This window comes from Peromyscus californicus, unplaced genomic scaffold (genome assembly GCF_007827085.1).
Source record: "Peromyscus californicus insignis strain IS unplaced genomic scaffold, ASM782708v3 Scaffold_15__1_contigs__length_86483966, whole genome shotgun sequence".
Classification (NCBI taxonomy): Eukaryota; Metazoa; Chordata; class Mammalia; order Rodentia; family Cricetidae; genus Peromyscus; species Peromyscus californicus.
Window position 1 is genome coordinate 66,231,319 of NW_026294447.1, and position 25,226 is coordinate 66,256,544.

The following is a 25,226-nucleotide window of genomic DNA, read 5'->3' on the forward strand; positions in this document are numbered from 1 at the left end:
TTCTTTAGAATGGAAAAGTACTCTTGTAATTTTCTTGATAATATATTTTACAAATAACCTGTTGTACAAGGGTGTCCTGCATAAAGCTGGATTGGAAGTGAGTAGCAGAACTGGAACTGTGATCTCCTGGATCATCCCCCATTCACAGAGCACACAAAATCAGGTGCAGACACACCTCCTTGTTAAGGTGACCTCTGCACCAACTACAAAGGGATCAGAACTCCAGCCAGAGCAGCGTGCAGCAGAGTGGGCCTGACTTTAAATCCACGTTCCACTCTGCCGGCTTTTTCCCTTTCTTTCTTTCTTTCTTTCTTTCTTTTTTTTTTTTTTTAATCTCTGAGAGTGTTCTTTTTTGCTTACATGAGGTGGTCATACCTGTTCTTCAGGACTGTAGTGGGAAGCAATAACACATCACCTGTATGGTACTGACTGACCCCTACTGTGGCACAGGTGCTTAATACAAATGTTCTGTTCCTATTATCAGAAAGATAGCTCATGGTGAAGAGCACTGGCTGCTCTTCCAGAGGACCTGGGTTTGATGTCTAGCACCCACACAGGAAATTACACCCGTCTGTAACTCCAGTCTCAGAGAATCCAACACACTTTTCTGACCTCCACAGCCACTGCATGCATGTGTTACATAGACATAAATGCAGATAGAATACCCATACACATAAAAATAAATTTAAAAAACGTATTTATACAGAGTAGCGCACAATCAAGAAAGAAATACATATTGCGAAAACGTATACTTCATAATAAAAAGGTTTCCCATTTACAAGCACATTGTTCTAGTGTTGTCAGTGTTTAATCTGACGACAAACTCTTGAGCTGGTCATTCTTGCTTCACATATAATAAAACTACTGCTCGGAGGAGTTCTGTAGTAAGTTGGACTCTACAACAAATGGAAGAGTTCTAATTCAGCCAGGGACTGTGTTTCTATTGTAAGCCTGGATTCCTAATTATTGCCTATGTCATCCAAGTAGTTGACACCATATAACTTTTAGGTGGCCTGGTGCCTCCTTTCCCAAAAGTAGTATACCGTATTAGTTATTTAGCACTGCCAAATGTTTGTGTTACCTGAGAAAATGACTGCTTTCCTTAATGTTACCCAAAGGCTCTTTAAGATGCCTTCCCATTCGAGAGTCATTTATTCAACAAGAAGCCCATCCTTCTGACATCATTGAAACCAGATCTTCTGCAAACAGTAGGATTTTCAACCTGGTCCATTCATGGGCTGCATTTTGGTCATGTTCCAAAGTAGCAACAATGTGAACTTCTAAATATATTAACTGATGTAAGAAGGGACAGAAGGACGACCTGCATATGCTGAGTGGGAAGTATTTGCATGAGAACAAAATAATTGGGACGTACAGCTTCTAACATGACGTCAGCAAGTGCCTTCATTCCCTTGGTGAGGTGATGGTAACACTGCCCAGTGAGGATGCCAGCTTGTAAATGAGGCATCTCCACCCTGAGAACCTCACCTGCTCTGCAGGAAGATTGGATGCCTGTGCTTCGGAAGGGCTCACGCACACACCAGCAATGCCTCTCAGGTTTCACCACCTGTATTTATTTTACAATCATTTGAATAGGAGTTCAGCCTTATGAAGGTAAATGAACTATTTCTTGGGGCATCAGTGATTCTACCCTTAGCAACAGGCCAGAGCCAGGGGGGAGGTCACCCCCTGAGCTTCCTGCTCGGCCCCTTGACCTCCACCATCCTTTGGAGAAATAAGCCTCTGTAAAGGTGGCTCTGGAGCACTGTTTATCTTTCACGTCTCCATCGTAACTTGCTCCCAGACCTTCTAAAGAGTAACTTCTGATTGTACTGAATTGAAAGTATCTGATGTGTGGAATCCTGCTCACTAGGAGAAGGACTGGGAAACTCCAAGTCAAAGGAAGACATAAAGAATGCTCACAGAGCAGAGAGCTCCAACTTTCTTTTTTGTTGGCCAATACTGTTTAAAGAAGTAAAAAACAATCACAGTGCCTATTGCAGTGTTTGACTAGGCTCTAACACACTGTGTTCTTGGTACATGGTTAGGTAACCTCTCAAAATAGGCTGGAGGCAGGTGATTGAATCTGAAAAGCGTTCAGAAGGGCTATGAATAGAAGTTTGCTCAAATTACCAAAACCAAACATACAACAAGCACTCTTTCAGTACTACTCTAAATCAAGTTAGTATCTTTGGCAATGTTTAGATGAATTTGGATGGTGTAGGATGCTGTTCTGGCTTGGTAGTATCGCCCCAATGCCCCTGTGAATGAAGCCTTGGTTGCTAGTCTATGGCATTCTTGGGAGGTAGTAGAACCTTAGGAGGTTGGAGTCCAGTGGGAGGAAATGAAGTCATTAGTGGCATGTCCTTAGAGGGGATATTTGGACCTCTGATCTCTCTCTCTCTCTCTCTCTCTCTCTCTCTCCCCCCCCTCCCCTCTCCCCTCCCCCTCCCCCCCCCCCTCTCTGCCCCCTCTCTCCCCCCCCTCCCTCCCTCCCCCCCCCTCTCTCTCTCCTGCCATGAAGCAAACATACCTCCTAAGCCATGTGTTCCCATATTCATGTACTCAGCCACCACTCACTCAGCCATGGATTACAACTTCTTTAACCAGGGGCCAAAACAAACCCTCTCTCCTTTTCAGTTGCTTATCTGGGGTATTTGGTCACAGTGACGGGAAGCTGACTAACACAAGGATCTTCAAGTTTTCAAGAAACAACTAGAAAATGGCCCCTGTGGTTTGGTTGAGAAGGGCTCCTATAGACTCCTGTTTGAATGACTGATCTCCAGTTGGTGACTACTAGGAGAGGATCAGGAGGTGTGAGCACCCTTGCCGGAGGATGTGTTCCTGGGGCAGGTTTGAAGTTTCACAAGGTTTGCACCATTTTAAGTTCTCCCTGCCTCTTATTTATGGATTGACAAGTTACTCTGGGCTTTTCTTCCTGCCATGCCTCTGCTCCACCACCGAGGACTCTAACCCTGTAAAACTAAACACAGTTAATGCTTTCTTTCATATGTTATCTTGATCACGATGTTTTGTCACAGCAGTAGAAAACCCTAATCTTGAACACCATTTGAGACCCAGAGAGCATCAGGAAAGTGGAGCCGCCACCTCAGCTCCTACAGTCAAGAACTGAGAACTAAACATTTTCACCAGAAACCGTAGCCTGGTCTAGAACCACTTGATGCAGACATGGGGCTAATGCAATGAGGAGACGTTTGGTCTTAAAATTTTGCCAGTGGTAACTTAGCCTTCCTCGCAGAAGCAACAAGGATTGTCATGTTTTTCTTTATTTTTAAAACCTAGCTGTATTGTTTTGTTATCACACATAAAACAATAGGAACTCAATGGTCCTACAGCAATGTCATTTAAAAATATTTTATTTTTAATTATGTGTGTGTTTCTGTGTGGAGGAATGTCCAGGTGGGCAGGATGTCTGGGGAGGCCAAGAGAGGGTGTCATATCCCCTGGAGCTCAGGGCTGTTCTGAGCCACCTGACCTGGGTGCTGGAAACTGAAGTCAGGTCTTTGGCAAGAGCAGTCCATGCTCTTAACACCTGAGTCATCCCTCCAGCTTTTCTTTTCTTCTGTGGTTTTTTACAGCTTGTTTGAAGCAAACCCCCAAGTAAGCTCATCACCTCCTATATGGTTGATATTCTCATTGTTTTACTGTCTTAATAGACTTGCCGTTTTATTTTAAATCAAAAAATTGTAACTATGTAGTTGTGAAATACCATGAGATGTTATTATTACATTTATTGTGTGTGTATGTGTGTGTGGGGAGTATGTGGTATGCATGTGCCCTCATGTTCATGGAGGAGTGTGAGTGTGGAAGCCCAGACAACTCATTGGAGGGAGTTCTTTCCTTCTACCATGTGGGATCCAGGAACTGCACCCGGTTGGTCTGGTTTATCAGCAGGCACCTTTAACACTAAGCCATCTCAATGCCCCCAAAGAGATGTCCTACTCCAGGTTTACATGATGGAATGATTCAGTCAAGCCGTTGAGTCCATCACCTCACAGACGTAAGTGCCACAATTCCTCTGAGCATATATCTAGTAATTTTTTTAAAGATTTATTTATTAATTATGTATACAATGTTCTGCCTGCGTGTACGCCTGCAGGCCAGAAGAGGGCACCAGATCTCATTACAGATGGTTGTGAGCCACCATGTGGTTGCTGAGAATTGAACTCGGGACCTCTGGAAGAACAGCCAGTGCTCTTAACCGCTGAGCCATCTCTCCAGCCCCCTATATCTAGTAATTTAATAATTTTACTGATCAACATGTAGAATATTTTATGATTTATGCCAGGGGCAAAACAACAACAACAAAGGTAGGACAGGAACCCTGGGTTGAAATCACAAGATTTATGCTCTGCTGAAGCTCATGCCCACACCCATCGAGAGATTTGGGGCCAATTGCTGTGCCTCAGTGTTTTGGTCTGTATGATGGAGAAACAGTGTCATCTCAGCCCAGTTCATAGGGATATTATGAAGATCCAACAAAACTGCATTTAACAACTTCCCAGTCCCCCAAAAGGAGTAGCAGAATACGTTTATGAAAGGCCAGCATCCTTAGGAACATCTAAGAATTACATACATAGCAAAAATAATCTGAAAAATTTTACCAGAGGTTTTTTTTTCCTTAGTGTAACAAGTTTTAAAATGTCTTACCAGAGATGGATTCATGAATTCTTCTAGATACACCTGGCATAGTTTACGATCCCAGGCATCTGTGATGTGGCCCCCATACATGATCTCCCCAAAAAGGTAACGGAGGTCTTCCCATGGGACCTGGGGAAAAACAGTAAGTGTTAGTTTCCTTTCCTGTTGCTGGGACAAAATACCCAGACAAAGCTACATGATGAGGAAGGGTTGCTTTGTTTGGCTCACAATTTTAAGTTAGTTCAGTGGCAGGAACTTGAGCAACTGACCACATCAGATCCACAGTTGAAATCAGAGGGGATAATTTCATGTGGCTGGTGCTCAGTCTACTTTTTCCACCCTTTCTTTATAGAGTCCAGGGCCAGGCCCACAAAACAGTGGTGCTGCCCACAGGCGGGGAAGGTCTTCCTAGATCCATTAGCCCAATGGAGATAATTCCCCACAGACACGCCCACAGGTCAGCCTAACTAGATAGTTCCTCACTGAGCCCTCTTCCCAGGTGATTCTAGATTGTGTCACACTGACAATTAAAACTCAACATCACACCACACAAGTGTTCACTTCCAGGCCTAGAGTATCTGCCCAAGCTTGGCTGACCTTGTACATTCCCCCCACCCCAACAACCCTACAATGACCCTGTCAGCCAGTGCTAAATGCAGTGTGGATGTGTCTAAGTTTTGTGTAGAACTTCTTGGGAGAATTATTTTCAGTGTATTGACAAAAGTTTAACACCACCACACTTCGCTGTAGATTTTGAAGGAAATGGAGTCATTTCTGGAGCAGGTTCCATAGGACAGTTGAAGGTTTGAATTTCATCCCGAACTCGTGAGATGCTATTTCCTAGCGCCTTCAAGTCTCACCTGCTCTTATTACCTGCTGTTACTTTACTTTTTAATGCTGTGATAAAATACTGTCCAAAACCACCTTGCAGGGAGGAAAGGTGTTTACTGAGTTTGTAGGTTACAATCCATCATGAGGGAAGCCAGGGCAGGAACTGAGGCAGAAACCACACAGGAAGGCTGCTTACTGGCTCGCTCTGTTAGCTCTTGTATGTCATCCATATCTACCTGCCTAGGAGTGGCTCCACTCACAGTAGGCTGAACCCCTGCTCCCATCAACTGGCAATTAAGAAGATGCTTCCCAGGCATGCCCAGAGTTCAACCTGACAAGCCAGTCTGAAGGAGGTGGCTCTTCACTTGAGGTTCCTGCTTTTCAGGGGCAGGCAGTTGACAGCCCCCAAGACTCATCATCACACCCCAGCTAAAGTCTTCACTGTGTGTCTTGGGAAAAGAAAGCATCAGCTAGACAGTTTGTAGTTGGGGTCCACTTGATTGCCGTCACTCTCTCAAGACTGGCAGACAAGTAAATACCTTCTCTAGACTGACTCAGGCTCAGCTGCAGCCTGACTGCGCAAGACTACCATACCATGGTTTATTCAAGAAATCACGGTATCTCCTGCGCTGGCTTCACAGAGTTCAAACTGCTCTCTGCTGCCCTTTCGATCCCTCTAGGTTTGCAAAACATGCCAGTTTGTGATGACGCCTTTCTAGACAGGAACCTTTGTACCCTCTGTGGCAGTCTATTGCCTCCCAACAGTTCAAGTAAAATCGTAATTATAGCCTTCCTCATGGCATGATGTGACAGGTCAGAAGAAGTCAGACTGCTGAGGCCATTCCAATGTACTTGCTACAAGTTTATATGAATTTGAAGAAATGAACCTAAAGTGTGTCCTTCTCTTAAGCTGGCTTGATACGCATGAGAAATGGGAGAAGTAGCTAGACGATGGGGCGCTCTCTGCCACTCCACAGACACTCCACAGAGCAGAACTGAATAGAAACAGACTGAATTAATGCCCTGCATGTCAGTCGTCAATGTGTAGTTCCTTCATAATTTTGATCAGCTAGGTCTGTGCTTTTCAATCACTGGTTCCTTATCCTAAGCCCAATCTTTGTTTTTGAAAAACCCTCGTGTGGGGAGTGTGTTGTACACAGGTGTGTGGGATTTGCATGCACACATATGTGTACACATGTGGAGACCAGAGGCTCATATATGAGGCGTCTTTAATTGCTTACCACAATTTTTTTTTTAAGCCAGGTGCTCTCACTTAACTTGGAGCTCACTGATTGACTGCCTGAAGGAGTTCCAGATATTTACCTGTCCTGCCCCTCCAATACTCTGATTACAGGCATGTACATGTAGCTTTGTATGTTTCTGAGGGGGAGCTGGACTTGGGTCCTCATGCAGCCAGCACTTTGGTGGTTGGTCTGTCTCCTAGGCCCTTCACCACGTCTTTCGATACCTTCTTGTAAAGAACTGTGGTGGTTTGAGTGACAGACGTCCCTCATCACCTCTGACATTTGAATATGTGACCTCCAGTTGTGCTGCTGTTTGGGGAGGCTCAGGTGATACAGCCTTGTTGGAGGAAGTGCATCACTGGATCCCTGGGGGTGGGCTTTGGGATTAAAATCTGTGCCAGTTTTCAGTCTTCACTCTCTGCTTCATGCTCATGGTGAGATGTGATCTCTTAGCTTCCTGCTCCTGCAGCAACATCTGCCACGCTCTGGCATCATGGACTCTAACCCTCTGGAACCATAAGCCAAAATAAACTCTTTTTTCCCCCTATAAATTGTCTTGGTCATAGAGTTTTATTTCAGCAACAGAAAAGTATCTAATACAAGAACATTTTGTACAACCAAATAATAGGCACATGCTAACTTAATTCCCAAATTTTGATAACTTGCTTCTTAATGTGTGGCAAATGACTTGGGTCAAGACATCTGAGAGACATGACAGAATCAAACACCTAAAACTCTGTTGACCCTGGTGCCCACAGAAAGAACAGCAGGTCACAGTACAGTTTACCTGACCAACTGTGATGCTGATGTGAAGGCTGGAGACAAGGACAAGCCAAATCTCCCTTTCACCTTTCCATGTCTTCCTCTATATGTCCAGAGCTCGACTGACATAGGACTGCCTTCCTGGACCCAGGCTCATGGACTGTTACCAAGGATATCGATGGAAGTATTGTCTATTTCTTCCTTCAGAAGTGTTAGAGTAATTTTTTTCTTTCTTTTTAATTTATTCTTCTCTCATACAATATTCCAACTACAACCTCCCCTCATTCCATTCCCCCCAGGTCCCCACAATCACCTCCCCCTCTCCCTCAAATCCACTGCTCCATTTTATGTGTAATAGTTTGCATAAAACATGCTAAGATCATCTGGGACTGGTGGTTTGGGCCTATAGTCCTAGCTACCCAGGAGCCTGAGGCAGGAGAATGTCAAGTTCATGCAGCCTGGGCTAGAGGGGGAGTTCAAAGTAAGCCTGGACAACATAGTGAAACCCTATCTCAAAAAAAAAAAAAAAAAAAAAAAAAAAAAAAAAAAAAAAAAAGCAAAACAAACTTATTTAGAGGAGGGCTGGGGAAATGTGTCTCGGTGGTAGAGCGCTTGTCTAGCATGTATGGAGCCTGAATTTCCGTCTCAAACAACCAAAAAACAAAAGACAAGTAAGGTAAACAATGAAACAAGGAAAAAAAGGGACGGCTGGTCACAACCATACAAAACCCATTTACTTTGAAATAACATATTCAGAACCTGTTCCATGGGAGAAAGCCCCCCAGATATGTGTTGAATGTGCACAGTGTCATGGCAGTCAAGCTGCCACCAAAACCTGAGAAAACACCGTGGAAAACCTGTGACAATGGTTACTGAAAGAACAACAGACCACCGTTTCCTTAGACACACAGATAGGAAGTCTGTAAAGGTCCTTCATAGATGGAGTGGTTCATAGTTCCACCTCTGATTGGTTTGACAAATATATCTACAGATGCCACTTAATGGGAAAAGTTCCCCTTGTGGAGGTGAAGCTCGTTTGACCCTCCTTAGGAGCTAATGGGTCTTCTCTTCTACAATCCAATCATTTGGTTTCTGAGAGTTTACACAACTGTTCTTGATGAGGCATTTCCATCCCCATCTGCAGGTTTGGTTAGCAAATACAATCATCCATCTACCTTTAACTTCAAATCAAGGTGAATATTACCGAGAAAGTCACAACAAGGTGGCATCCTTATACATAATAATGACATATGCAGGAAATGCACCATTATTTATACATGTGACGCACTGTAAATTGCTTCCATCATCAGAACTAATTGTGGTGATTATTAATGCAGTGTTATGAACTGTCAGAACTGCTGTATGTAATTACATTTGTGCAAATGCTTCATTACCTGCCTAATGAATCTAGCATATATGCACATGTAAACCACTGTTTTTGTTAACATAATGAAGGACAATTTTTTTTTCCGTAAGCTACTGATGTAGAACTGGTTTGACCTATCTTATGAAAACCTTTAATCTGGTTTGTTTTCACACTTGGCAGAAAATGCTTATGTCGTGTTGACTATTTCAATAATAGCTTCAAAAAGGAAATTATGGTCTGTTCTGATAGCACCCAAAGACTGACGGATTCAGTCCTCTCCTAGGAAGGGGTGATCTGACGACAGCACTTACATTAGGGCTTGCCTCTAAGTAGTTGTAGAGGATGTTGGCGCAGATGGTCAGGTCTCCGGGATTGAAAGGATAGCTTCGGCTCCAGCCCTGGGGGCCAAATCTCAGTCTCCCCGCCACACAGGCATGGAAGTAACACAGAGAAAAGAGGATGCTTTTAAACTCCTGATCCTTGGAGCACATCTCAAGCGTATCCTGGGAGGAAAGACAAGACATGGCCGATTAACTGTCTGCCCAGTGTGTAAGGGCAAGGGCTTGAATTCTCAATACCCTGGTGGGTGGCTTCAGAATGATATACTAGAGTTTTAGTCACAGCTGTTTGTCCAAGACAAGTGGAGACCACTTGGCTTTTGCCAATGTGCTGAAGAAAGAGGAAGGCGTTTTCTTTTGAGACAGAGTCTCATGTATCCCAGGCTAGCTGTGTAGGCATGGGTAGCCTTGAAATCTGGATCCTTCTGCCTCCAGCTCCCAAACGCTGGGACTACAGGCCTGTGCAACTGAACCTGGTTTATGAGGCTATGGGGATAGACTCAGGCCCTTGTTCACTCTCCCAGCTAAGCAATGCTCCCAGTTTGTTTTTCTACTTAATATCTCTAAATTCTCTAGAAAACAGGGCCACTCATTTTAACCATGCTAGTATTGACTGGTTTTCCTCTGTAGAACAGCAGACTTTAGGTGACATGGTTCTAGAGTCATCATTAGCAGAATGCTAGTTAGTCACAGCTCCCCATTCTTCCCAGTCCCATGGTGACTGAGATCATCTGTGCACATGGTCACCCACTGAAAGACTTCCCAAGCCACTCCTGAAGCCATAGGTGCCTCACAACCAAGGCTCTGCTGACAGATTTTGAGCAGAAGTGGTTGGCATAATTTCTCATCCATGTCATTTGCTTAAAAGGAAATGGTTTGTCCCCATCACCACTTTTTTCTGTGTAGAAACAATGATGGCCAGACAACCCTGGCACCATCGAGTCAGGAATGGTGGAGGCAGACATCAGTGGAGTGCACGGATGACATGTCAGACCAGCCTGGTATGTGGGAGAGAGCACCCTGCCACCTTGTTGTCATCACCGCAATCTGAGTCTGTCTGTTTGTGTTCGTTATGTGCTACAGGGGTTTGAACCTAGTACCTCACTCATACATGCTAGGACTCCAGTACTTGGTTCAATCACCAGCCCTGCTTTTTTTTTTTATATAATAGCCATTTAATCTGTACCTTAATTAATCTAGGACACATGGCCTTCCAGGGAACTGGGGAAGAATTACTGTTGAGATGACTGAGTGGCATAAGGAGCTCAGGGTGTTGACTAGATCTACAGGAATTCTGTACATTGGGAGAGGGGATTGGATCCTAGTAAGTCACATTGCCATGGCTAAGGCCCCCAGCAGCAGTCAAACAGAGGTAGAAAACATCAGATCTACTGCTGAAAAGTACTCAACTATTCTCCAATTCAGCAGTGCTATGCAGCAAGCAAGGAAGAGAACTCAAGGATACCCCTTGAGCAGGTGTGAGGAGACAGCAGGGCCCAGGCTGCACCTTCCTGCCTACTCCTTTTAGAAGCTCAACCACATCCAGTTCATATTTAAAATGGCTCTAACCACTTTGGCCACATACCAAGGCTATTTAGGAGTCCTGAGACAAGTCCATGTCTGGCCTCTCAGGGACTTTTGGATTGGGTTTGCGGCTATGGGCCATCACCGGGGAAGTGTTCCATTTCTGCTGATAGTACTTGCAGCAAAATTAGCTTGGCTAAATATAATTTTGGAATTGCCTGGCTGCATATAGTTCAGAGCCAAAAGAATCGAGTTGCACTAAATTGGGCCATTTTTAGGTGATTCATGGGGATAAGTGTGTATGATGACCAAAAATATACTTTTCCACAACTACACATCAAATAAAAAGCAAGATGGTAAGAGAAGATAAACGATGTAATTTTTAAGGCTCTAAAAATGCTACCTTTAAGTGTGTGGGATACCTGAGAAACAAACTGTATTTGAAATTTTGTATCAGAACTATAATCTAACAAGATACTAAGTAGCCACTTGCATTAATCACATAAAACTCAAGGCACTATACCAGCACAGTAATTCAGTCTATCATCATATATAACTTGGTTTTCTCCTCGGTGTTAAAAAGTGAGCCACTGCTCATTCGTTGTTCTGCTGGCATAAATGTAACAGGAAGAAAGTGTGAACCAGGCCTTTCTGACGGCGTGGTTCTATCTACCCCACGTTTTGAGGCAGTTGTGCATTTACACACCAGCTGATGAGCAAATGAATGTCAGAAAGGAGGCATCCAGGGTGGGCACAGCGCAGTGGGCAGAGTGTTTGCCCCCCTTGCACAAAGTCCTGGGTTTGGTCCCCAGCACAGCACACACGGCGTGGTGGTGCAGCCTGTCATCCGAGAGTGTCGGTGGCAGAGGTAGGAAGATGAGAAGGTTCAACAGTGTCTCAGCCACACAGAAAGTTAAGGCAAGCCTCCACAAAACCATGTCAAGAAGACACAAAGTAAAAACTTACAAAAAGGAAAGAAAAACACACAGTTAGGATTGTCAACAGACACCCGTGTTTCTACAATAGTGTTACTGGCACTTGACTTTATATGCATGTTCCTCATGGAAGAAAGAAATCTAAACTCTTACTCTAAAAAGTATGGTTAGTGTTGCATTCTGGCCCACCCCTTGGGGACCTGCCCTGCATCCTGAAGTAAATCCTCAAGGAAAAATCCCTCCCTTCTTCTTCCTCTTCCCTTCCTCCGCTTCTCGCCATGGGGTGTGCACGCCTCCGCTTTCTCTTTTCCTCCCTTTCTCTTTTTTCCTCTCTCCTCTTTCCCTCTCTGTCTCTAGTATAATGAACTCTCCATGTGGATGCTGTGTCTGCATGGTATGAGAGACTTTCCACCGTGCCATGCCACTGCCCACCGTGTCTGCATGGTGCCTCCCCCTCACCCACCGGGGCACCTTGGCCCCACCCGCCAAGGCCTCCCGCGTGCCGTATCATTACAGTTAGTTTGTATGAAAAGAACCCCAAGTGGCGATCCTTTATAAATCTTCAAGGGCAGACACCCTTGAGCTGAAAGAGGTGTAGGTTGACAGTATCCTGCAAGAAATGGTTCTCTTGACATCTTGGTCTCTTAGTGATCAAATTTGCAGAAGCATACAAATGCTTGAGGAAGTAAAAGGCTAACATGAAGTGAACTTTGTTCATTTTCAATGTGTATGCTGAAGTTTGGATGTAAATTCTAATTAAAGAAGAGAGATTACAAAGATAAATTTAGGGGTAGGGAGATAGTTTGGTGGATAAGGACCCATGCTGTGAGAGCAAAAAGACTTGAGTTCAAATCTCTAACATCCATGTAAGAGTTAGATATGACAGTGTGGACCTGCAACCCCAGCACTGCTGCAGGGTAGAGACAGAGGGATCACAGGAGCTTGCTAGCCAGTCAGACTGGCCAAAATGGCGACCTTCAGGTTCAGTGAGAGACTCCATCTAAAAAAAAAAATACAGTAAAGAGATAGAGGAAGACATCTGGCATTACCCTCTGACTTCAGCGTTAAGTGTGTGCTCCTGCACACATGTGTATACATTCCCCATGCATGTAACCATGTCACTCACACACACACACACACACACACACACACACATACATACATACAAGCACCCCCCCAATCCTATAGATTTAAGGCAGTGTAATTAAATTTGGCCTATGAAGTAAAAGTAGTTCTATTATATCCAATACACTGCTATTTGTTTTGTAAATTCTGTAATTTTCATAGTTATCTGTGGTCAACTGCAGCCCAAACAGTATTCAGTGGAAAACGCAAGAAATAAGTAGTTCTTGCATTTTAAACTGCTTGTTTAACAGTGTTATGACTGTTCGATTTTACCATTGTTAATCTCTTACTGTGGTAAATTTGCAGGTTAAACTTTATCCTATATGAGTATGTATGTATAGAAAAAGACAATTTATAAAGGATTGGTTTCCAGTTTCTATTGGGCATCTTGGCACATAAGCTACAAGGAAAAGGTGTGACTCAACATGAATTTGTGGAATGTGTCTTTGCAAGACAGCAAACGTGTTCCCTTTGTCACTCCCTGTTCCTTCTCTCAATCTTCTATAAGAACATAGTGACAAGGATTCACACGGGGCTGGGTGGGTGACAACAGTGTCACCCACGAGCTTGGAGGGTGTGTTAGCTACTTTCCTGTTGCTGTGGTGAAACATGAGGACCAAGTCCTACAGAAGGAAGCATTTTAGCTTATGGTTCCCAGGGCATAAAAGTCTGTCCTGCTGCAGAGTTAGGACAGCAGGCTGCAGGCATGGAGGTATGACAAACAGGAAGCAGAGTGATCAAAATGGCAGTGGGGCCAGGTTATGAACTCTCAAAGCCTGTCCCCAGTGACAGACCTCATCCAGCAATGTGCACCTCCCATAACCTCCATGAAGGGTGACATTGACTGGGGACCAAGTGTGGAGCCTGTGAGCTTCATTTCTCATTTACACGACCACATGACCTGCCTCCAGAACTCTCATGTAGCAGGGAAATTTTCCACCTTGTTTAAGTCAGTGTTGTCTCATTAAGAACATCTTCCAAAAAGAGCCAACTCTGATTCTGATAAAAGGGTTCCAGGAGCCCATCTGCAGCCAGCCAGGGCACAGGTGACTACCTCCCAGTGAGATGACCTGTGATAGTTAACATTGACTGTTAGTTGATAGGATCTAGGATCACATATAAGACAAGCCTCTGGAAATGCCTGTGAAGGCCTATCTAGATTAGGTTGTCTGAGGTGGGGAAACCCACCCTAAATATAGGCAGTTCCATTGACAGTCTGGGGTCCCAGAAAGGGAATAGCACTCATGGCTTTCTGCTTCCTGACTGTGGACTCAATGTGACACGGCACCTCTTGTTCTGCCTGACATGTCTTCCCCGCCATGGTGGACTGTATGCCTAGAATTGGAAGCCACATGGCTTTTGACTGGGTAGCAAGAGGAGAAGTATCTAGAACATGATCTGAACAAAAAATGCCTTCTGTTCCAGATGTTACAGCAAGCCAGCATCTCTGCACTTTTCCTCTCTGTAGGTTGTTAAAATAGGCTTGAGTGGACGTTTGGTGAATAGATTAATTTCTTTTTGCTTCTTAGGGTCAAATTTAGACTTAGTTTTCAAGAGAACTTTTTCTGGTAGAATGACATTTGTGGTGATATTGTGTCCCCCAATATATTGTGCACCCTAATAAACTTATCTGGGGTCAGAGAACAGAACAGCCACTAGATAGACACAGAAGCGAGGCATGGTGGCACACACTTTTAATCCCAGCACTTGAGATCTCATGTCTTGCTTGGGAAAGACACACACCTTTAATCCCAGGAAGTGATGGTAGAAAGCAAAAAGGTATATAAGACGTGAGGACCAGGAACTAGAGGATTTAAGCTTTTAGACTTTTAGCAGCAGTTCAGCTGAGATCCATTGGGATAAGGACCCAGAGACTTCCAGTTTGTGGAAACAGGATTGGCTGAGAAGCTGGCAAGGTGAGGAAGCTGTGGCTTGTTCTGTTTCTCTGATCTTTCAGCTTTAACCCCAATACCTGGCTCTGGGTTTGTTTTTATTAATAAGACCTTTCAAGATTCATGCTACAGATGTTTTCTTCTTTAAAGATACTAAAAGTCCTTTCAAGGAATATACCTTTCACTTAATATATGTAGTGGTACAGACAGCAGTTGGTAGAGCCTATGCTTTCTTGAACAAGTTAGAGCAAGTGGTCTTAACTAGAGAATTCACATAGGCTTTGAGGAAATCTTTCCCTATCAGCATAGTTTGAAATTGTGTACTTCCCTAGGAAGATTGTCCAAAGTTGTATCCTTTTCACCAAAACACTAAAGGATAACTGAACAGAAGCATAATTTTTCATGAAAGGAATATTGTTATATATAAGGACAAGTCTCTCAGAGAATATAAACATAATATGTATAAATTTTTAAGTATCAAATTCCTGTTATATGTGTATTTTTAGAAAGAACTTGAAAATTCTTAATAATCATTCATAAATGGCCAGAAATTGTGAGATAATAAAAAGACACCTGCCACAGTGCATAGAATGAACACATTGTAAATATTTAAGATTCAACGTGATTTTTTGAGTGCCTACTGTTTATAGTCCTATTTATAACAGACTATAAATTACATAGGTAAAGAATTAACTATATCCATCAACATTTTATTCTAGAGGTAGCCATTCATTATATGTGGTACTTTGAGTATAATTTACTCCGATTAGCTCATAGGGAGTGGCACTACTAGGAGGTGTGGCCTTGTTGAAGTAGGTGTGGCTTTGTTGGAGGAAGTCACTGTGGGGGTGGGCTTTGAGGTCTCCTATGCTCAAGATGCTGTTCAGTATCTCAAACCAATTCCTGTAGCCTGCAAGATGTAGAACTTTTAGCTCCTTCTCCAGCACCATGTCTGCCTGCATGCCACCATGTCCTGCCATAATGATGATAATGGACTAAGCCTCTGAAAATGTAAGCCACCCCAAATAAATGTTTCCCTTTATAAGAGTTGCCGTGATCAGCTGTTTCTTGACAGCAATAGAAACTCTAAGACAGTAAAATTCCCTCACTGAATTTGGTATTGACCCTAAAAAGTATAAGAAAAAAGTGAAGCATGTTGGCGTGCTTTATGAAAAATAATATTCCTAACAGAGTGCTCAGTATTTATCACCAAATCATATGTAATTCCTCCTTAGGGCTTACTCCACTCTAATAACAGTGCTATTTATCAAAGCTTTCCAAGAAATTAGAAGAATAGCAGCTCATGGCAATATCAGTAAGGGAAACTCAAAGACTGGATTATGATCCAGTAAGATATAGTAATTTGGGTGAAGAAAATGATTGTAATTAAAATAATTTGCACATAATATTATTTGGGAAGAAAACAAAAAAACAAATAGGAATGCTAAAGTTTCGATATGAAATGTACTGCACAGGCTCCTGTGTTTAGTACCTGTTTGCTTGGTGGTGACATTTTGGGAGCCTGTGGACCGTTTGGAAGATGGAGCATAGCTGGAGAAAGTGGGCTGCTAGGGGGTAGGCCTTGAAGATTATAGCCCAGCCTGTTTCCCCAGCCACCCACCCTCCTTCCTTCCTCCCTCCCTCCCTCCCTTCCTTCATTCCTCCCTCTCTCTTCTTTATGACCCTGCCATGTTACAAGGAGTCCCAGCAGCTCCTAGGGTAATGGAAGGAGCCCCAGTCACCATGCCTTCCCCACTACCATGGATGGTATCACCTCAAACTGTGAGCCAAGATAAAGCCTTACCTGCTCAGTTGCTTCTTGTCAGGTATTTGGTTGCAGTGACTAGTACCTACCATAACATTTATTATCAATATCAACCAAAAATAGTGGCTTTCAACTTAGAAATATCAAAGCCAAGTCTACAATATCACATTGACATTGTACCTACGCCATCACTGTTGTCATCAATAGCTCTGCTTTCTGTGCCAAGACACTACTTCATTAGATACACATTCCAGAAGCAGGTTCTCAAAGTTACCTATGTCATGCTTTATTTTCTTAACTTTAGATGAAACATAAATGTATTACCAGTCATTAAAATAGCAATAGGTGGAATTTCTTCCAAAGACTAATACACATGAAAATAGAATAGGGGACTATTTGGGAAGAGGAAGGACATCAGTAAGAGGGTGCACAAGAGAGAGTAGTGAGGGGATGGATATGATCAGTGTACCTTATGTACATGCATGAAACCCATTACTTTACAATCAACATATACCAATTTAAAAAGAGGGAGAAAAAAGGAGTACCCATGAGCACATGTGGGCACACACATATAGACATGCATGTACATGTGTGCACACAAACCCAAAGATTTCACTTCTTCAGTCTAAATAAGATGCATATGCTGATGAAGGCCCTGCACTGTCTTGAGAAGACACCAACTTGTTGTCAGACTACCTGCATCTGCTTTCTTACCTGGTCGAAGTTGCACAGAGCGGCATGTAGGCTGGCCAGCATTCCTGTGGGGGGCTCATTAGTGATCTTAATGGAATTTTCCAGGAGGCCTTGAGGGATGATGTGCTCATGCGGGGAAGGTGCAGCCTCAGCACTCATGAACACCCTGAAATCTCTGTGACTCCCTTGGCTGAATTTTTCAAGGAGTTTCTCCAAGGTTCCCAGCCACTTGGCTACCAGATGGATATTCTGCAAGACAGCAGGGCTCGTGACTCCTGTGCCGTTTTAGGACACAATGTGAACTACAGTATGAGAACTTTTTCCTGTATATAAATATGTTGACAACTCCATGGCATGTTTCTGGCCTTGAATTCACAGTGTACGCCATCATGCCCTGATCCTTTGTTTTTATACAGGGAAGGAAAAGCAAACCCAGATATATTGGAGCACTGACTGCATTAAATCCTGTAAAGTCACTGTCTTTGTAAAGCCAAGTCCCCGAGTCCCCCAGTCCACGTGACCTGTTTCAAACAGTGACCCACCAATCACTTCTGAGATGGAGTTGCCTACAACTTTGCTTTGTTATAGTTCAGACCCAACTGCGGAGACATATCTGGGTTAGCTCAATAAAGCATAAGCTCTAACAGGCGTAAATGTATCTGATCCCTTACTTCATCTGGAAACCTCCTCTATTCAAACTCCTCATTAGCATATAGACTCAAAAGATGGAAGGGAAGAAAGGCTAGCTAAAAAGAGTACCATCCCTCATTTGTAAGATGATCTGTGTATTCCTACCATACTCTGCTTCTTAAATCCCAGCAGTCAGTAAATTTCCCCTTCCTCAAAGACTCATACACTCTCTCTCTCTCAACGTAATTATTGTTTGCTTTGAATTTCATGCATTGCAAATTTGATCTTCCAATGTTATTTATTAGAGTGTGTGAGTGTATGTGCATGTATGTGCACGCACGTGCGTGTGTGTGTGTGTGTGTGTGTGTGTGTGTGTGTGTGTGTGTGTGTGTGATGTGTGTATATGTCAGAGATGATTAAAAGTTCCCTCTTTTCCTTCCAAAGTGGGTTGTAGGTATTGAAATCAGATTGTCACCTTTTCTACAGCAAGCACTTTTACTGAGCCTCCTGACTGGCCCTGAAGAAGTTTTGATATGGTGACTGAAATATACCTATATGTATGTAATTATTTCCAACAGAAAAAAAGTCAAAAAATGGAAATAGCTACAAAAATGGGAAGTCAGATGCAAAAGGGAAGGGTAGTAGAAGTTTTCTCCGAAATTTGTGTGCAAAAAGATCTATGCCAGTGTGGTCATTATTCACTTTCATTCCAGTGGTAAACGCTGGACAAGGAGGCATTCTGGGTTGAACAGTGAGCCTCCAGGACAGATATGCTGAAGTTTGAACCGAACTTCACAATGTGGCCAGATTTAGATATAGAGTTCTTTCAAAGAGTAATTGATGGTTTTTAGCACGCTCTTACCCTGAGAGGATAAGTCACAAAACATGACAGAATCCACTAACGAGAGTTTTATTAAGACAAGGAGAAAAGGATAGATATCAGGCCTGCTGAAAGGACACGTGTGTGAAGGGGCGGGGGCACCTGGGGGCTGTCTTTTAAAGACCAAGCCACACCTGCGCACACAGGCCCACATGGCTATTCCTTGCATGCTCATAGATCACGTGGTTGTGCTCTGCGCTTTACGCAACCATGCAGCCATGGGGTCATGGGTCACACAGGACGTATGACCTGGAAATGACTAGGTGGAAATGACTAAATGTCCGGCCGGGCATGCACAACCAAGGGGGCGTGGTTGGAATTCCTATCAGTAATTAAGGCTAAATAAGGCCAATAGCCAGGCGGTGGTGGCGCACGCCTTTAATCCCAGCACTCCGGAGGCAGAGCCAGGCGGATCTCTGTGAGTTCAAGGCCAGCCTGGGCTACCAAGTGAGTTCCAGGAAAGGCGCAAAGCTACACAGAGAAACCCTGTCTCGAAAAACCAAAAAAACAAAACAAAAAACAAAATAAGGCCAATACAACAGTGTCCAGGATTAGGTCCCAGAAACCCAGAAGGAAAAATCATATTCAGGTGGCCACTCTATTTCAGGGACAGAGGACTCAGAAGAAGCTAAGACTTCATCTCTTAAGACTTATAGCCACTCCAACTGTGAGGAATTAAGCATGTGTCATGTAAGCCAGTCAGCCTGATACTGTGCCATACCATCTCTGTGAGCTATTCCAAGACTCACTTTCCTCACCTCTACATGGAGAGCAACACTGACCCTCGAGCTTTGCCATAGTGACTGGAGACAGGGTATTCCATGAGTTGCCTCAAGAACCTTTGGACAGATTGTATCACACACCAAATATCCATTACCAGTCATACTGATAGCTAACAGGGCTTGCTGGAGGGACCAGTTCAGATCCATGGTCCCCCAGAGCTGGACTGTGTTCCAGGGTCTCTGGGGGTTATTAAAATTGTCAGCCAAGAAGAATACACTGGAGGACACTGGATTATAGAATCTTAGACCTGTGTGTATCTGCTCTAGAAGGGACTATAGGAATTGTCTACTCTTAATTATTTAATTTACAAACAGGCTACGTGACTATTTAGGGGACAATTAGAGTTGTGGAAGAATATACATAATTCATATATTATATGTGTGTATTGCATATATTACATATATATGTATGTTCATGTATACAATGTTCTGTCAACTTTGAAGTGACAAACAGTTTTCCACACTATAACATTAGGATGGTCATCTCTATTGCTCATCCCCATCTCTCCTAGAGGCCTTGTGAATGTGAGAGGGTCTGCAGATCACCTTGCCCTAGAATAAGGGCCCCTCTCTGCTGGGCAGGGAGGGCAGCAGAGGATGGCCTATCCTTTGGGTTCACACCAGGGCTTTCCATGAAAGCCTCATACTCACCTGAAGGATGACCCAGTGCCCTCCAGTGGCAGCTTTTTCCAGTGCCATTTCTGCCACCAGCTCCTGACCTTGCCCTAGAGACACATTGTGGAATTTTCCCGAGTCAATTGTAAACCCAAGTCTTTTGCCTGTGGAGAATACAATGTGGGGGTGGGGTGGGGAGAGAGACAAATGTTAACTGGAGAGGAGAGTCTGAAATTCTCCGGTCTAACATACATTTGTGGCCACAGCTGCCACCTGATAGGTCACTTTCCTATGCAATCCTAATGACCTCTCTATTGTTTCCACTGGCATTATTTTGAGTTCTCTCCAGCTGCCTCCCTACAAGCATTTTGAAAAGCCCGTGGAAGTCGTTTCCTTTGGTTTTATGATAATGAAGCTTTTGACATTTTGATAGATGGCAGCATTGTTAGTGAGCTTTCTAAACTCCTGCAGGAGTAGGAGCTTTTCCCTCAGAAAAAGGAGCAACATGTGGTAGATATCGCATCCGTTTTGAAGGGATTGGCTCATTGGGTAAATGTACCAGCTCTCACCTTGTGAGGCTGCATTTAAATGGAGCCCAGGCAGGTCACAGCTACATTAACCTGGTATTCCTGGAGCAGGCTGTGGGGAATAGTAATCCGGAGCACAAAGCGACAATGTCTCACACAATCGAATAGAGTTGCCCTAATGACCATTATTTAGTCACAGGGGGTACAAGATTACATGAGCATGGAGAAAATTGCCCTCTGGCCCTCATATCGTCAAAAGGTGGAAAACACCACAAAAGAACCTTGCATTATGCCAACCAGATGAATGTTCTGTTGGAGTATTTCTCCACACTACAGTGTTATTAGTTGTGCATTTTCCACACACCCAATCTCCAACAAATGAAAAAAGGAAAAAAAAAAGATAACTGAACAGAAAGGGTGGGCAGGGGCTGCAGACAGAAGGCAGGGGAGGGGAGGCCGTGCCTCCTGGCTACTCACCAAGCACCTCTAGGTCCTTAAGGGCATCAACACCTGGAGACAGGACGAAGAACACCGGGGTGGCGGGGCTGCTTTCCTCACATGCTTTCCCCAGATCCAACCTAGTCCTCTCCACATACTTTGCACCTAGCTTCTCTTCTACAAAATTTCTATTTAAGAAAAGAACATGCAAAAATAAAAACAAAGCAACAGCAGCCCCCTCTCAAGAAAACAAAACAAAAATATCAGATGACTGATTTTGAACTTGAAAAGCGTTGCTGCTTGGGTAAGCTAGGCACAGGAAAGAAACAAACTATGTTTACTGTTAAGAGGTGTCTTTAGGAGAGCCACAGGAATCCAAATAGATTTGTGCAGGCAGTGTATTGCTGAAATTGCCTCCGACTTGGGACACTGAAAATCAGAAGCCTACATTGCATTTTGGGGTCCCCTTCTGAGTACCATCAGCTGTCCACATATGGCGTTGTAGCCCCCAAACCTCCTGCCAGATTCCCCCATTACTTATTAACAGTTCATTAGATTTGCCACAGTGCAATTTTCCAGCCTGCTGGGCTTCTCATGAATATACAAATGCTTTTTGGGGTGTTTCTAACAGGGAAGTGCAATTAAGCAGGGATTATTTTCCTGCAGCATCAGACCTAGCAGAAAGCAAGTACTGCTAACAGAATGAACGTGTGAAGCAGGGTTCCACAGAGGCCTCTGCAAACGAGACAAAGCAAAGGAAAGAACGTGAGGCACATGGATACTGTGGAAGAAAAACGGCACACGGGGGGGGATGAAGTGGAGAACGCTTTGGTTGGTGAATTCAAATTAAAAGAAGACTGGTGTGAATTAAGCAGGGTATTACCATTTAGACGTCAGGAGGGCAGAGAAAAAGGCCAGCGAAACTGTCCTGTGGATTGTGGTTTCTGCTTTTAAAGTGTACTGACTGTAAAGTTTCAGGGCCATGCGTAGCTCCATGAAGAGAATTTGCTTTTTGTTTGACATGCAAAACCTTTAGAGCTAACAGGCGGCTAGTAAATAAAAATGATGGAAATGGCCGGGCGGTGGTGGCGCACGCCTTTAATCCCAGCACTCGGGAGGCAGAGCCAGGCGGATCTCTGTGAGTTCGAGGCCAGCCTGGGCTACCAAGTGAGTCCCAGGAAAGGCGCAAAGCTACACAGAGAAACCCTGTCTCGAAAAACCAAAAAAAAAAAAAAATGATGGAAATGGACAATGCATGCTCCAGGTCTCACCACTCCGCCGATACCCAGACCTTCCATGAACATCACCACCATGTCCTCGTCCCTCCAACTCACTTCAGAATTGAGCTCGTTGGAAGGGTGTGCTGAGTCTGCACATAGACTAGGTCACTGTTCAGTGTTTAGCAATGTTTAACAGTAACACTAATTATAGAGTTGAAATCTTAGCAGAATTCCTCCTCATTCCTAGGACCAAGTTCCTTCCATTTAATCCGTGTTGCTGAGAAGGTCATTGCTCACCTCAGGGCATATGCCATCCTGTCAGGTCTCACTGCTCTCAAAATAATTAGCTTCTGTATTAAACTTTTCTTCTTCCATTCTTGCGGTAACTTTTCTTTTTCTGGGCACTCCGATTCTACCCATTTCCTCCACTGCTTGGCAGATCCTTCCACATCTCGGTCTAGGCCTCGGAATTCTTCCATGAGGGCAACTGCCTGCGATGCAACGTGGGGACATGTGGGAATGCCATGAACACGGTTCACAGCTCCAGCAGACTTATGGACAGCCCTCATATTGCTCTGAAGATTTTCTGCATGCTTTCCTGTCCTACTTAGAGCGGAGGCTCAGTGACAACCTCCAGGTCTCTGAGAAGCCTTAGCAGGAGATGGACCGCTGTGTGAGTGTGTCCATGATGAGGATAGATACAGCACAACTTCCTTCCCAGCTCTTTTCTAACTCTGCATGTTTGTCTGTAACTGTGTTCCTTTGCTAAACGCTCTTGCTGTTGACCGCTTCCGTTGCCTCCCTTCTCCGCAATTCTAGCAAACGCTTTTTTTCCTTTCCTATTCCTGGCTGGCCGACTCTCGTACTGTCTCCGTAACCCACTATTTTGTGCTGTCTGTTTTGTGTTGAGACCCTGAGTTGTAACACGTTATGAATCCGTAATTTTTTTTAAGATTTATTCTTATTATTTTAATTATGTATATGGGGGTTATGTGCACATGAATGCAAGTGCACACAAAGCTTGGAGATGTGAGATCCCCCTGGAACTGGGGTTACAGGCAGTTGTAAGCCTCCTGATGTGGGTGTTGGAAATTGAACTCAGGTCCTCAGGAAGAGCAATATGTGCTCTTAACCACCGATGCATCTCTCTAGCCCACAAATCCATAATCCTAAAGTGATAATTGAATTGAAAATACAAATTTCAAAAATTACTGTCTAGGGGTTGGACAGATGGCTCAGTGGTTAAGAGTGTATTGCTTGAGCAGAATACCTGAGCTCAGTTCCCAGAATCCACATTGGCCCCTTAAAATCACCTGGAAACCGAGGTCTAGGGGATCCAATATCTGCATTCCTGCATTAATGCCCATGTATAGACACACACATGCACACCAGTTTTTAAAAGTCTAAAGGATCTAAATATACTATAAAAATAAAGTACAAGTTATTTTCAGTGCATGGAGCATTTTTCTCTCAGAACAAAAACCAGAACAGACCTAGTATGTGTTGGTCATTATTCAGGCCCTTGGAGATGAGGACTCTCAGCAATAAGATCTTCTATCAGAAAAATAGAGTAAGTCCAGCCATGGCTTGGGAGGCAGGGGCAGGCAGATCTCTGTGAGTTTGAGGCCAGCTTGGTCTACAAAGGAAGTTCCAGGCCAGCCAGGAATGTTAAACAGAGAAACCTTGTCTAAAAAAAAAAGAGTAGGATGACTGGGGTTGAAATGTAAGTCATCAATTCAGCTGTGCTTAAACACTATTATTGGTGTACATGCATATACGTAGGTGTGTATGCATATATACGTATGTGTGTATATACACACAAGCATGTATACATGCATATGCACATGTGGAAGCCAGAGGTGGATATTGGGGTCTTCCTCAGTTACTCTCTACATTATTACTATTACTATCATAATTATTTGGGGGGATGGTCGTTTGAGTTATTATTCCTCTGTAAAGCCCTGGCTGTCGCTCTGGAGACCAGGCTGGCCTTGAACTCAGAGATCTGTCTGCTTCTGCCTCCTGGGTGCTAGGATTAAAGGAGTGTGCCACCATCACCCTGCTAACCAATCCTATTTTTTGAGGCAGGATCTCTCAATGAATTTGAAGCTTACCAATTCTGCTATATCTACAGGCCAGGAAGCTCTAGGGATCCTCCTGTCTCTGCCTCCCCAGTGCTGGGGTTACAGATGCATGGCTACCACATCTGCATTATGTGAGTACACTTTACAAATTGAACTCTCACTCCAACTCTAGCTTAACCACGTTACAGTAAGAATAAACTACTATATTGTGCTATTTCAAGAACTGTTGTGAAAAGGTAGAAAACTATAATTTAAAAAAGAGGCAGAACAAAGGAACTAGCTTTAACTAAATTAAAGAATGATCTTTTATATCCTTTAATTTTTTTTTATCAAAGGTCATGACAGACTCTACATAATTACTGATAACTTTCCCATCCATAAATAGGCCAAAAGCTCCTTTATCTTTGGATAAGAAAATAGCCAAGTGAATGATACAAAGTATATAGTGTGTTTCTAAAATGTAAGGGATATCTATATCATCTTTTCTTAATTCATTTATTTTATGTGCATTGGTGTGAAGGTGTCAGATTCCCTGGAACTGGAGTTACAGACAGTTGTGAACTGCCATGTGGGGGCTGGGAATTGAACCCCAGGCCCTCTGGAAAAGCAGCAGCCCTCTTAACCGCTGAGCCATCTCTCCAAGCCTCTCTATATCATCTTTTTTTATGAATTGTTTTTCTACATTTAAGAAATCTATTGTTTGAAAAAAAAAAAAAAAGATTTAAGAGCCGAGAAAGCGAGTTCCTCATGTACCTTGACAGCACTCCAGGACTGGGTGGTCAGAAAATCAACAGGACTTGAGTGAGTATGCTCAACTGTAAACCGAAGCAGGAAGTCCAGCTCCAGGGGGTCAATCTCGTTCCTTCTCAACAAAATCTTGAGAGAGTACACATGTGCAAAAGATGAATTGGTT

At 43.6% G+C, this 25,226-nt stretch overlaps 2 protein-coding genes across 6 annotated transcripts in view; one reads left to right on the top strand and one right to left on the bottom strand.

Annotated features, from left to right (window-relative positions):
- Positions 1 to 25,226, top strand: part of Cdca7l (cell division cycle associated 7 like) — a 79,445-nt gene that overhangs the window by 50,911 nt on the left and 3,308 nt on the right. The window lies entirely within an intron of this gene.
- The window catches only part of Dnah11 (dynein axonemal heavy chain 11), a 318,597-nt gene that overhangs the window by 11,549 nt on the left and 281,822 nt on the right, over positions 1 to 25,226 (bottom strand). The window contains exons 70-76 of one of the 3 annotated variants that reach the window (XM_052739194.1): positions 25,067 to 25,189; positions 22,527 to 22,720; positions 21,049 to 21,197; positions 20,081 to 20,208; positions 17,159 to 17,386; positions 9,177 to 9,368; positions 4,672 to 4,791 (exon numbers count right to left, since the gene is read on the bottom strand). In XM_052739194.1, coding sequence (XP_052595154.1) covers positions 4,672 to 4,791; positions 9,177 to 9,368; positions 17,159 to 17,386; positions 20,081 to 20,208; positions 21,049 to 21,197; positions 22,527 to 22,720; positions 25,067 to 25,189 — 1,134 coding nt within the window. Of the gene's footprint in view, positions 1 to 4,671; positions 4,792 to 9,176; positions 9,369 to 17,158; positions 17,387 to 20,080; positions 20,209 to 21,048; positions 21,198 to 22,526; positions 22,721 to 25,066; positions 25,190 to 25,226 lie in introns of those variants that run through there. The other 2 variants (XM_052739195.1, XR_008218451.1) reach the window with 2 other exon arrangements.